The 12,291-nt window shown below is 61.4% G+C and overlaps 3 protein-coding genes and 1 long non-coding RNA gene across 5 annotated transcripts; 2 read left to right on the top strand and 2 right to left on the bottom strand.

The window, feature by feature from the left end:
• Positions 1–2,308, bottom strand: STPG3 (sperm-tail PG-rich repeat containing 3). 2 transcript variants are annotated; one of them, XM_030818287.1, is made up of 6 exons: positions 2,055–2,308; positions 1,595–1,752; positions 1,355–1,489; positions 965–1,053; positions 523–826; positions 1–373 (listed from the first exon to the last, which is right to left on the bottom strand). In XM_030818287.1, exons 1-6 carry the CDS (start codon positions 2,306–2,308, stop codon positions 240–242), a joined length of 1,074 nt encoding a protein of 357 aa, XP_030674147.1. In that variant the 3' UTR covers positions 1–239. The 2 variants fall into 2 exon arrangements, with proteins under 2 accessions (XP_030674147.1, XP_030674148.1); XM_030818288.1 differs by having other exon boundaries at positions 523–661.
• LOC115836403 lies at positions 940–3,174 on the top strand. Its single transcript, XR_004031492.1, has 2 exons — positions 940–1,099; positions 2,084–3,174. It is a non-coding gene; the product is annotated as an uncharacterized LOC115836403 (long non-coding RNA).
• A 2,522-nt stretch (positions 3,175–5,696) lies between these two features.
• Positions 5,697–9,319, top strand: FAM166A (family with sequence similarity 166 member A). Its single transcript, XM_003279813.4, has 7 exons — positions 5,697–5,752; positions 7,036–7,251; positions 7,333–7,582; positions 7,671–7,803; positions 8,166–8,260; positions 8,613–8,730; positions 9,116–9,319. Exons 1-7 carry the CDS (start codon positions 5,697–5,699, stop codon positions 9,202–9,204), a joined length of 957 nt encoding a protein of 318 aa, XP_003279861.2. The 3' UTR covers positions 9,205–9,319.
• Positions 9,197–11,691, bottom strand: TUBB4B (tubulin beta 4B class IVb). The gene is made up of 4 exons (XM_030818286.1): positions 11,490–11,691; positions 11,078–11,186; positions 10,886–10,996; positions 9,197–10,408 (listed from the first exon to the last, which is right to left on the bottom strand). The coding sequence occupies exons 1-4, from the start codon at positions 11,544–11,546 to the stop codon at positions 9,348–9,350; spliced, it is 1,338 nt and encodes a 445-aa protein (XP_030674146.1). The 5' UTR covers positions 11,547–11,691; the 3' UTR covers positions 9,197–9,347.
• Positions 11,692–12,291: the final 600 nt, after the last annotated feature.

The following is a 12,291-nucleotide window of genomic DNA, read 5'->3' as shown; positions in this document are numbered from 1 at the left end:
TCGGGAGAACCAACAGCGTCTCTGTATAGCAGGGAGATGGGCAGATGGGGGATCCAGGCTGGGCCAGCCTTGTCCACAGCCCATAGAAGGGTTGGCCAGCCAGAAGGGTGCATCAGGGGTGCCCAGAGGGTCAGAAGGCCAGGCTGGGGCCCCGAGTCCCAGGGGAGGCCTGGGAAAGCCCCGGGGGAGGCCATGGTTCCACTCGGTGGCCGGGCCAAGCAGGTCGTGCCCAGCTGGCTCTAGAGTGTGCAGAAGGGGCCTGTGTCGTGGCGCTTGGGTCTGCGCACACCCTGGATGACCACGCCAGGCGCCGAGGGGAAGCGTGAGTTGTAGCAGTCCTCCACGTGGTAGGCGGCTGGGCCAGGGGTTCCGGCTGCCGAAAGAGAAGGCTGGGAGCCCCACCCAGGTGGCAGCCCCGACTCGAACGTGCCTCCCACTTCCCACCCCCAGCCCCTGAACCCTTGTCCTCACAATGCCCACCCATGCCCCAGCCCTAGCCCTCTTCTCTCCAGGCCTCCTTACAGGCGCTGAGCCAGGAGGTGAACGCAGGGGAGCGGCTCATCGAGAAGGCCGGCGAGCGGGGGCTCTGCAGACGGCTCCCAGGAAGGATATTGTAGGTGTTGGGGCCAGGGCGTCTCTTGCCAGGTTCCTGCAAAGAGGCCTGAAGCAGGCACTGGGGCTGCACCCTGAGGCCCAGCCCCCTGGCCCCAGGTAGCGCTGGGTAGGTGTGGCCCTCAGGTGTCTTGGAAGCGGAGTGGTGGCCTCTGAAGCTGAAGGCGGGGAAGGCCGGCCGGCTGAGCAGCTGGTAGTGCGCTGGAGAGGGCCACTGCAAGGGGGCAGGAGACAGGGGCTGCAGGGCAGGGTGCTCCCCACAGACCCTCAGCCAGCCCCTCTTTGGCCCCACTGGAACCCCCGGCCCCCTGCCTGTGCGGACTCCCCGCCCCCTTCCTGCCCAGCCCCTGACCTTTTGCTCTTGGTCGAAGTCAGCTTTCTGCGTGAAGGGGCTTTCGCTCTGGAACCACAAAGTCTGCCATGCCCTGCGGCCACCGCCCTCTGTAGGTGGAGGATGGAGAGAAAGAAGGCTGGGAGCCCCACCCAGGTGACAGCCCCCACTCGAACCTGTCTCCCACTTCCCACCCCCGGCTCCTGAACCCTTGTCTTCACAACATCCACCCATGCCCCAGCCCTAGCCCTCCTCTCTCCAGGCCTCCTTACAGGTGCTGAGCCTGGAGGTGAACGCATGGGAGGGTGGAGGGGCCCTCAGGCCGTGGGGGTTTCAGCACAGAGGCAGAGGCTCCCATTCCCAGGGTGAGGGACAGGCCCGGTGGTTGGGCCTCAGGGAGGGCACACTCACCTCGGCCCCGGTGCCTGCAGCTGATGCTGTAGTGGGGGTGTGGGGAGGACTCTCGTACGGACGGGCTCGGCACCTGGTACCTGGTGGGGCTGGGGACTTCCAGGTCAGCTGTGATCGGGGGGCGTCGCTCCAGCACTGGCCACAGGAAGCAAGCTCTGGGCCTGGGCTCCTTTCAGCAGGCCCCTCCCACAGCCCCCCAAAGACCAGCTCGGGGGTGGGATGGCCAGGATCCTCACTCACACAGCTCCTTCAGGGTCTGGGTGTAGGTGGGCAGGGACTCCTGGGGGGTGCCCGTCTGTAACCTGAGGCCAGCTGGGACCTCCTTCATCTTTGGGGGCCGTGTGTCATCCCAGGCCAGCCTTGGCTCTGGGCCCAACAGCAGCACAGATGCCTTGGGCCTGTGAGGGAGACCGGCAGCCACTGTCCCTCAGCCCCCGGCCACTCCTAGCCGCCTGCCCCACAGCCTGTCCCCTCTACTGTATCTCAGCCCCTGGCCGCTCCCAGCCCCCTGCCCACAGCCTGTCCCCTCTACTGTCCCTCAGCCCCTGGCCACTCCCAGCTGCCTGCCCCACAGCCTGTTCCCCACACTGTCCCTCAGTCCCCTAGCTGCCTGCCCAGCAACCTGCCCCCGACACTGTCCCTCAGCCCCCTGGCCACTCCCAGCCGGCCTGCCCCTTCTCCCCTCCTCCGCCGAAGTTACTGGGTGGGCTCTGGTTGTGTCTGCCTCAGGTGGCCATGGGTCCAGTGTTTGCCTCCATTGATGTAAAAATTTGCCAGGAATTTCACCGCCTTCTGGTCAAAATTCATCATCAGAGTCTCCTGGCTGTCTTCCCCGAGGGCACCACGGAGCTCTGTGACCTCACTGGTAGGCCCTTCTGTTGCTGGGACTCCTGAGGAAGATGCATTGTCTGGCCCTGGAGGGGCTGCCCCGGCCCCCACCCCTGGTGGGCCCATCCCCCAGTAACTAGATGATCACTAGGTCTGTCTGGGCCAAGAACTCCAGCCTGCCCAGGTGACTCCTGCCCAGCCCTCTCCCTTCCCCACTAACTTTTCCAGCTTTCTCCCCTCTCCTAGGGTCTCCTGGAAGTCTGGAGTCCACTCTAGCAGGTCTGGGAGAACTGAGGCCTCTTAGCAGAGGGGGTGGAGGGAACAGGACCCATGGGCATCCACCAAGCCCTAGGAGATGCCCAGCTGTGTCCGGCCAGCCAGGACCCCCTGGGGGTAGGAGGGAGGGGTCCAGGAAGGCTCCCTGGAGGAAGAGGAGCCGCCACCCCACCTGGATTTCCACTTAAGGGAAAAGCAAAGCCACATCAGATGGGTCTGACACCAGAGAGCCAGAGCTGGGGTGTGAGGGCCTGCCTCTCACCTGGGGGCACAGAGGCTAGAAGGTGTCACAGATGGCTGGGCTGCCCGAGCTGCAAAGGAACAGCCAGCCTGTGTGAGCAAGAGTCCGTGTGGGCACCAGGGCCCTCGCTGTGTGGTCTCTGGAGCTGACCACTGGCTGGTCCCAGCCCTGACCTTGGCCCAGAATCCACCAGGGCAGGGCCAACTTGGGACCCTCCTCCGCCCTCTCTGGATGCCTCCCCTTCAGCACTGGGCCTGCCAAGCAGACAGATGGACATGTGCTTGAGGAAACGCAGGTTTTATCTGGGCAAGGGGTTCAAGCCCTGTGCTCCAGGGCCCCTGCCCAGATCGTGCCAGGTTTAGAGTTGACTGGCTGCCAGTGGGACAGAGTGTACTTTGCTGATGAATCCCTTGTCATTGGACAGATAGACCCCCCCAGGTCCTCCCTGCCCTGTAATAAACGTTGCCGCCATGAATGGTGCTGCTGGACATCCATCCTCTCCTTGAGAAGGTGTGTAGGGGAAATGCTCTCGCGGTGTCCGGCTCTGCGCCCACACCACCACAGCCATCACAGAAGGAGGCCTCTGCCTAAATATTGGTTGGGGGGGGTTGTTCCCCACACACCAAGCTGGGTGTCCTCTAATTCATTTCCTTCACCATCTACCTGGAGACAGTGTCAGATCCCACAGGGTGAGAGCTCCATCCCAAGACGGCCTCCAGACACAGACGGGGGCGGGGCCTCCAGACACACACCAGTCGCAAGCCTGGGCCACTGGAACTTCTGACCAACCGGCTTCAAGTTGGGGTTCCTATGACACCCTCTTTGGGTTTAATTTGCTGGAGCCACTCATAGAACTCAGGGAAATTATGACGTTTACTGGTTTATTGTAAAGGGTATTGATTGCAAAGGATACCAATGAAGAAGCTTAGAGAGAGGCACAGGAAGAGGCCGGCGCTTCCATGTCCTCACTGGGTGTCACCCTCTGGGAACCTCCAGGCGTTCCACTGTCCCTGAGCCTCAGTCCTCTTGGGATTTTTTTTTTCCCCACCCCCACCCCCCTCCTTGGGATTTTATGGAAGCTTCCTGATGTCAGCATTTCTGCCCCCAGGGCTTGGGTGGGACCTCTCCTGGGAGGGTCTTAAGACCCACAAACAGGCGAGAATGTTAGCGTCCTGCCTTGGGGCAGGTGAAAGGAGGGCAGGAGGTCAAAGTCCCCCGCCCGCACCCCCCAAGCCTCACATACTCAACATTCTAACAAAAGGCCCTGCCAAGGGCTGTGGGAATATGGGAATTACCAGCCAGAAACGGTGGAGGAAAACCAGCGTCTACCAGAATTCCAGACAGCTTCCTAGGAGTGGAAGCAATGGTCCGAGTTTGCAGTGTCTTGTATGGACTTGATCCGTACCAAATTGCTTTCCAGAAGGCACCACCCAAATTAGAGGCCCTTCTCACTGTGACCCTGCCGGCAGTAAGCCTCAGAAACTGCTCTCAACACACACTCAGCACGTGTGTGATTATGGTCCGGCTTTATGCCCATATACTTACGGACTGTGGTCTTTTTTTCTTAAAAAGTTCATATTGGCCGGGCACAGTGGCTCACGCCTGTAATCCCAGCACTTTGGGAGGCCGAGGTGGGCGGATCACGAGGTCAGGAGTCCGAGACCATCCTGGCTAACGTGGTGAAACCCGGTCTCTGCTAAAAATACAAAAAATATATATATATCACGTCTACATTTTCCATGGAGGTGTTGTTTATATCTTTGTTTTGTGAGAGCTTTTTATGCTGATACCAGATTTGCTCATAACACTTGTTGCAAACTTTTTTCCAGTTTTTTAGTTTGACTTTTAGTTGTTTTTTTGTTTGTTTGTTGAGAAATGGTCTAGTTCTGTCGCCCAGGCTGGAGTGCAGTGGTGCAATCTCAGCTTACTACAGCCTCAACCTCCCAGGCCCCGGCCATCCTCCCACCACAGCCTCCCAAGTAACTGGGATCACAGGCACATTCACCATGCCTGGCTAATTTTTCCTTCTTTTTTGTAGAGGTGGGGTTTTCCCATGTTGCCCAGCTGGCTTGAACTCCTAGGCTCAAGCAATCTGCCCACCTCATCCTGCCTCGGCCTCCCAAAGCACCACAATTACAGGCATGAGCCACAGTGCCCGGCCTTTCTTCTTTCCTTCTTTTTTTTTTTTTTTTTTTTGAGACGGAGTCTCACTCTGTGGCCCAGGCTGGAGTGCAGTGGTGCGATCTCAGCTCACTGCAATCTCCACCTCCCGGGTTCACGCCATTCTCCTTCCTCAGCCTCCCGAGTAGCTGGGACTACAGGCGCACGCCACCGCACCTGGCTAATTTTTGTATTTTTAGTAGAGACGGGATTTGACTCTGTCAGTCAGGCTGGTCTCGAACTCCTGACCTCATGATCTGCCCGCCTTGGCCTCCCAAAGTGCTGGGATTACAGGCGTGAGCCACCACGCCTGGCCGCCTTCCTTCATTTTTATGGTTAGGAAGTCCTTCCTGTACAAAAAAAAGAACAAAATTCAGGATTTGCTTAAAATGTAAACATAACGCCCTGCCCCACATGAAGGGCTGAAGGGAGAGTTCGCACAGCCATGCAGACTGGGAAGCCCCTGACTCGAGCCAAGGCTCTGCAGCTGCAAGGCCTTCTGTCAGAGGAGGGGGCCTGGGGACTCCCTTAGCCTCACCCTGAGACTGGGGCTGGTGGCCTCCTGGGGGCCCTTTCTGGAGGGACAGTCCTGTTTTCTGAGCTCTGAAGTTAATGGGACTTCCTCCCGGGCCACCTGCCTCGCCGCAACTCCTCCCCTGCCTGGCACCTGTCTGGGCCTCAGTGTCTCACCTGTGCAATGTGGGCCAGGTGGCCTGGCCCAGGAGGTGCCCACAATGCTGGCCCCTCACAATGGTTGCCCGGTGACAGGACTCCCCTCAGGGAAGGGAGCTGGATGCCAGGAGGGACTGGAGCCAGCAAGGCCAGAGTGAAAGCAAAATGACAACTACTCAGAAACACGATCTCTTCACACCAGAGCCTCACTATATCCCTGGGTGAGAGCTGGGAGCTCTGGAGGTGGCTGGGGCCAGGGCTGCAGGAAGGGGAGAATGGCTGGGGCCTGAGGCATGGAGGCCAGCTGTGAGGGTCCCAGAGCTGGACCCCAGGAAACTGAGGGCCACAACATGGGGTACTGCAGTCTGTGGGCTGGGGAGCCCTGGGACAGGGGAAGCTCAGGGACGGGGCTGCCAGGGGCCCAGGCCTCACCCTCCCCGCTGGTGTGCAGCTGCGAACGCAGCACCAGGTGGCCAGCACGTCTGTGGAGCAGAAACTGGGTCAGTCAGCGGCCGGCAGAGGCCAGCTAGTAAGTGCCCAATGCCCACTCCAGGGAGGACTCCACACTTCATTTTATTTTATTTATTTTATTTTTTTGAGACAGAGTTTCGCTCTTATTGCCCAGGCTGGAATGCAATGGTGCAATATTGGCTCACTGCAACCTCTGCCTCCCGGGTTCAAGCGATTCTCGTGTCTCAGCTTCCCGAGTAGCTGGGATTACAGGCACCTGCCACCACACCTTGCTAATTTTGTATTTTTAGTAGGGATGGGGTTTCTTTATGTTGGTCAGGCTGGTCTCGAACTCCTGACCTCAAGTGATCTGCCCACCTCGGCCTCCCAAAGTGCTGGGATTACAGGCGTGAGCCACCGCGCCCAGCCCTTTGGCAATTTTTAAAATGAAAGTAGTTCTCACTCCTTGAATGATCACATAGATCCTGAGCTGAACCACCTGTGACCACCTGCACCACGCCCCTCGAGGCTGAATGAGGGCCCAGAAAAGCCCAGCCCTCCACCTGCCTCCCAGTCCTCGTCCCATGCAGGAGGCTACTGGCCTCCTGGGGCGGCACAGGTGCAGGCCAAGCCCACCCAACACCCTCCCAGTGGGCCCTGCGTGTGTCCAAGGGGCCGTCCCTCTCCTATGTCCTGGCCCACACGTTTTGTGCCTGTACTTGCTTTGCCAGGGCAGAGCACCCCTGACTTGCTGGCCATTGGAATGAGGGGTGGGAGGGGGTTGGAGGGGCTGGTACAAGGCAGGCGGCCATCTGCTGTGGTGCTGACATGTTCCCAGCACATGGTGTGTGCCACTCGTTCAGGCTGAGAGAGCCCCAGAAGGCAAGTGCCACTGCAGCCCCATTTACAGGTGAGCAGAGAGCAGGCGAGCTGCCACAGGCCAAGCTGCTGCTAAGTGGCCAGCAGGCTGGATCTACATCTGGCTTGAAGGGGCCTTGCCCAGTGCTGGGGCTGCCCTTGAGACCTGCCCTGCCTTCTTCTCTTCCCTCCGTAGCTATGCCGGCTTCTTTCCGCAGCTGCGCTACCAGGTGGGGAACACCTATGGGCGTACCACGGGGCAGCTGCTCACAGACCCCAGTGTGCAGAAGAGCCCCTGCTCCGTGCTGTCCCCCATGTCCAAGCACAAGTTCATTGAGGACTTCAGCCAGTCGAAGCCCCCGAGGGTTCCCTGCCGAGACCTGACGGAGCCCTATATCCCCCACTACACCAGGGAGCCGCCAGTCCCCGGCCCTGCACCCTCCTGTGCCCGCCTGCCTGTCCCAGCACTCACAGGCTGCCCTGTTGGTACAGATCTGAAGCCCTATAAGAACTTGGAGATCCTGGGCCAGCTCCCACCCTTGGAGGTGGACGCCCAGGAGCCACCAGGGGTAGAGAACGTACCCAGACAGATTCTGCTGCCTGCAGGCTTCATGCCCTACCCCCCGCACCCTCCGTGCCCGCCAGGCAGGAAGGGAGACCCCAGAGACTTGGGACACCCAGCATACGGGGAAGAGGCCTGGCAGAGCACCGCTCCTGTCTGCGACGCCCCCAGGCAGCACCAGGTAGCCGGGGGATGCGCCAGTGCCAAGCCCATTCCGCTCAGCCCCAGGTGGCAGCCGCACCGCGACCTCCGATCTCTCCCCGCTCCAGCTGTACCACTGCCAGAGGGACGAGTACCCACCCCCCGCCCACCAGCAGGAGACACTAGATGTGGGCAGGTGCTGCAACCAGCGGCTGCCGCAGCTGGACCACCCTAACCTGACCCAACGCAAGGCCATCTCAGGTGGGTGTGGGCCTGGGCTGGGCTGGGCTGGGCTGGACAAGGATGCCCCTCCCCACAAGGTTCTTGCAGTGTGAGAGTCCCTGAGGAGGCTGCCACAGGGGCCCACTTTTCCTGCTCCAGAGTGGGCCAGCGGCCTTGGGGGAGCTCCTCTGCCTCCCAGCTGCTTCCAGGAGCCCAGCTTTTCCCAAGACGAGGCGGTGCCCTGCCTGCCTGTTCCCATTTGGCCACATCAAGCAGTCGCCGACGTTCAGGGAAGGAAAGGGAGCCTTGCCTGGCTTCCCTGACACATTTGAGGGCAGGTGGGTGTGCCCAGGGGAAGGCCAAGGGGGCCTGGGGTAGCCTGCACATCTGCCCACCCCCAGGCTATGCTGGCTTCATTCCCCGGTTCACCTGGGTAATGGGGGTGAATTACCGAGACGGCGTCACACAAGCCATGGACGAATTCGACAAGAGCCAGGTAGGAGAGCGCCATCCAGGGCCTGCTCCCAGCTCACATGCACACTTCCTCTCCTGCCTGGCAGCTTCCCTGGAGGGTGCCTTGAAGGCCAGGTTCCCTGAGAAGCCTGAGGAGGGGGCTCTGCCTGGCTCTCTCCTGTCCCCGGAGGTGCTGCCCCAACCCCTCTCTCCTGAGTCTTGCTTGGATCCTGTACTCAAGTTTTGGAGTCGGGGATAGGGGGATGCAGAAGGCTGGGAGCATGGGCAGCTTTCCCACGGAGTGCCGGCTCTCCGGCCAGGCCTCCACTGGGACAACTTGACTATCTGGTTGCCTGCCGGGGAGGCAGCTTATCAGCACCTCCCTGTCTCCCCAGTTCCTGTTTAGAAACCCCCACTGTGACCTGGGCGAGAAGCTGCCTGGAACACACTGGCCCAGCAACCACATCTACAGCAGCCAAGGCTTGATCCCCTTCTACATGGGGTTCATCCCCTGTGAGTAGAGTGGGCAGCGTCACACGGACACACCCTGGCCAATGTGGGGACGGACGGCTCCACCTGCCCTCCCTTCATTGCTAGTTCAGGACCACCTGTTACCAGGGTCCCACCTTGGTTGGGGTAGGATTGTCTGCCATCCTCCCCACCCCTTTTGGAAGGGGGGTCACTGGACCCACCTACCAAATTCCCAGACACAGGCCAAAGAGCCCCGAGGCTGGGTACCCAGAACAGGACAGGCCGGCCTTCAGGAAGCAGGTTCCCCACCAAGCAGATAGATCCCCAGGGCCCAGGGCAGCCCCACACTTCTCTGAAGCCTGGGTGTCCAGCCCATGCTGGTCCCAGGCACAGAAGCCCAGCTCAGCTGCAGCCTGGCTCCCCACAGCCATGCGGGACAACTACGCGCTGACATTCGGCAGCAGCACCCGGAGGGCCTACTGGAAGGAATGGGCAAAGCGAAACCACACACTATGAAAACGCTTTAATGGTGGTGTCTGTACAGCATGGATGTGGACAGGGAAAACAGCAAATGCACACAGCGGGACAGGCCACAGGAGAGGCTGAGAGTGAATAAAGAGTTCACACTGCTTCCCTGCTTTCCCCAGTGACTGAAGGCTTTAAGCCACCTCCTCCTCAGCCTCCTCCTCGAACTCGCCCTCCTCCTCGGCTGTGGCATCCTGGTACTGCTGGTACTCGGACACCAGGTCATTCATGTTGCTCTCGGCCTCGGTGAACTCCATCTCGTCCATGCCCTCACCCGTGTACCAGTGCAGGAAGGCCTTGCGCCGGAACATGGCTGTGAACTGCTCGGAGATGCGCTTGAACAGCTCCTGGATGGCCGTGCTGTTGCCGATGAAGGTGGCGGACATTTTTAGCCCCCGAGGCGGGATGTCACAGACAGCCGTTTTCACATTGTTGGGGATCCACTCAACAAAATAGCTGCTGTTTTTGTTTTGGACATTAAGCATTTGCTCGTCCACCTCCTTCATGGACATGCGGCCCCTGAACACGGCGGCAACCGTCAGGTAGCGGCCATGGCGGGGGTCGCAAGCAGCCATCATGTTCTTGGCATCAAACATCTGCTGGGTGAGCTCGGGCACGGTCAGCGCCCGGTACTGCTGGCTGCCCCGGCTGGTCAGTGGGGCAAAGCCGGGCATGAAGAAGTGCAGGCGGGGGAATGGGACCATGTTCACAGCCAGCTTCCGTAGGTCAGCATTGAGCTGGCCTGGGAAGCGCAGGCAGGTGGTGACCCCACTCATGGTAGCAGACACCAGGTGGTTCAGGTCACCATAGGTGGGCGTGGTCAGCTTTAGGGTTCTGAAGCAAATGTCGTAGAGAGCTTCGTTATCAATGCAGTAGGTCTCGTCTGTGTTTTCTACGAGTTGGTGGACTGAGAGAGTGGCGTTGTAGGGCTCCACCACTGTGTCTGACACCTTGGGCGAAGGCACCACACTGAACGTGTTCATGATCCTGTCTGGGTACTCCTCTCGGATCTTGCTGATGAGGAGGGTACCCATCCCAGACCCAGTCCCCCCACCCAGGGAGTGGGTCAGCTGGAAACCCTGCAGGCAGTCACAGCTCTCAGCCTCCTTCCTCACAACATCCAACACCGAGTCCACCAGCTCCGCGCCTTCTGTGTAGTGCCCCTTGGCCCAGTTGTTCCCAGCACCACTCTGACCTGAGAGAGAACACAGCTAATCATTTGTCAGCCAGGCAGATGGCACTACTGGTCACCACCATGCGAAAAGAGCCGAGTGACATGGTGTGAGCTGACCACAGAATTCACCCTGCAGGTAGAGCAAACGGAACCTTCAAAGCCAAAAGACGGCCGCCTGCCCTGCTACCAATTAAGTCAGGGGCCAAACCTGACAGCTTAACAACAAACCCCTCCCCGGGGGGGCCACTGCCAATTCCCAAGGACAGAGGAGCAGCCACTGCCCCAGCTCAGCTCCCTGCAGGGAGATTACGTGTGTGGCGGCTCCTCGCCTCGGCAGACAGCTGGACCTTGCTCCCAAAGCCGATTTAGGAGAGGGGATTGAGTGGCTCAGAGAAAAGGAGAGCATCCAAGGGACCTAGCTGCGCAGTTCCCACGGCGGTGCCCTTGGAGCAGCCCCTTGACCTTTGAGCCACCGCCCAGTCCCCAGCCGCGGCTCACCAAAGACGAAGTTGTCCGGCCGGAAGATCTGCCCGAAGGGCCCCGAGCGCACGGAGTCCATGGTGCCGGGCTCCAGATCCACGAGCACGGCGCGGGGCACGTACTTGCCGCCTGCGGGGACGGGAGGGCGTCAGCCAAGGCAGGGGCCGCGGGGTCCCCGGAGGGCGGTCGGGGAAGGGGCTGGGGCCTCACCGGTGGCCTCGTTGTAGTACACGTTGATGCGCTCCAGCTGCAGGTCGCTATCCCCGTGGTAGGTGCCCGTGGGGTCGATGCCGTGCTCATCGCTGATCACCTCCCAAAACTACAAGGGACGCGGGCGGGCCCGGGCGGGCCGGGGCTGAGTCACCGCGGCCGGTGCGCAGGGAGGCAGCCCCGCCCCGGACGGGCGCGGCAGCCTAGCCCTCCCCGCCCCTCCCCCGCCCCGCGCGCCCTGGCCGCCGGGTTCCTGGGGGCTTCGGTCGCCCGGCTCTGCCCAGTCCCCGCGGAGGGAGCCCGGCGGCCGCAATGCGGGGGCGCCGCCCGGCCGCTGCTGCCGCCATCTTCCCCGGCCGCCCGCCCGCCCCGCCCGGCAGGCCCGCCTGGCCCCAGCACTCCGGCAACTTACCTTGGCGCCGATTTGGTTGCCGCACTGCCCGGCCTGCAGGTGCACGATTTCCCTCATGATGGCGGCGGCGGCGGGGAAGCAAGCGGAAATGCGCAAACAGCAACAGACGAGCGGGCGCGCAGAGTGCTACAACCGACGCTCCGCCAACGCTTATATACCCTCCGTGCCCGCCTCCGCCAGCCTCGGATTGGGCTGCCAGAACGAGGCTGGCAAGCACCCTCGTTTCATTGGCCTTGCCCCCGTCAATCAAGCCGCCTAAGGTCCGCCTTTTTAAGCCAGTTTGGTCTTTATTGGTCAGCCGCAGCCTCCTATCTCCCTATGACAATCCCCCCCCTGGCGCTGCAGTGCTCCGTCCATTGGGTGTTTCAAATGATTGATTTGCCGTCTCATTGGCTGGCTGCCGGGAGCACGCCGCCAGGCTGGCGCTATTGGCTGCGCTGGGTCAGCGTCCTGGTAACCGCCGCAGTGCCGCGGGGGGCGCGCGGACGGGGTGGGGCGCAGGCGCGGGCGCGGGCTTCCGGTCGGGCGGCGGGCAGCTGCGCGGGAGGCGCCGGGGGAGGGCGGGCCCGACGGGCCTCGGGCAAGCGCAGTCTTGGCTCTGAGCCCGGGGCCTTTCGGGAGCCGGGAAGGGCAGGCCCAGCGGCGGCCCCGCGTCTAGAGTTGCGCCCTCCTTGGCCTTGCGCCGGGACACGGCATCTGCGCGCTGGGCGGGTTCTGGAGCGGGGTCCGCACGGAGCGAGCCCGGGGCCTCCAGGCCGAGGAGGCTGCGATGCCTTAAAAGCAGGAAGATACACGGGCTCGG

The sequence above is a fragment of the Nomascus leucogenys genome, chromosome 8, assembly GCF_006542625.1.
Source record: "Nomascus leucogenys isolate Asia chromosome 8, Asia_NLE_v1, whole genome shotgun sequence".
Classification (NCBI taxonomy): Eukaryota; Metazoa; Chordata; class Mammalia; order Primates; family Hylobatidae; genus Nomascus; species Nomascus leucogenys.
This window is presented reverse-complemented; position numbering and strand designations above follow the sequence as displayed.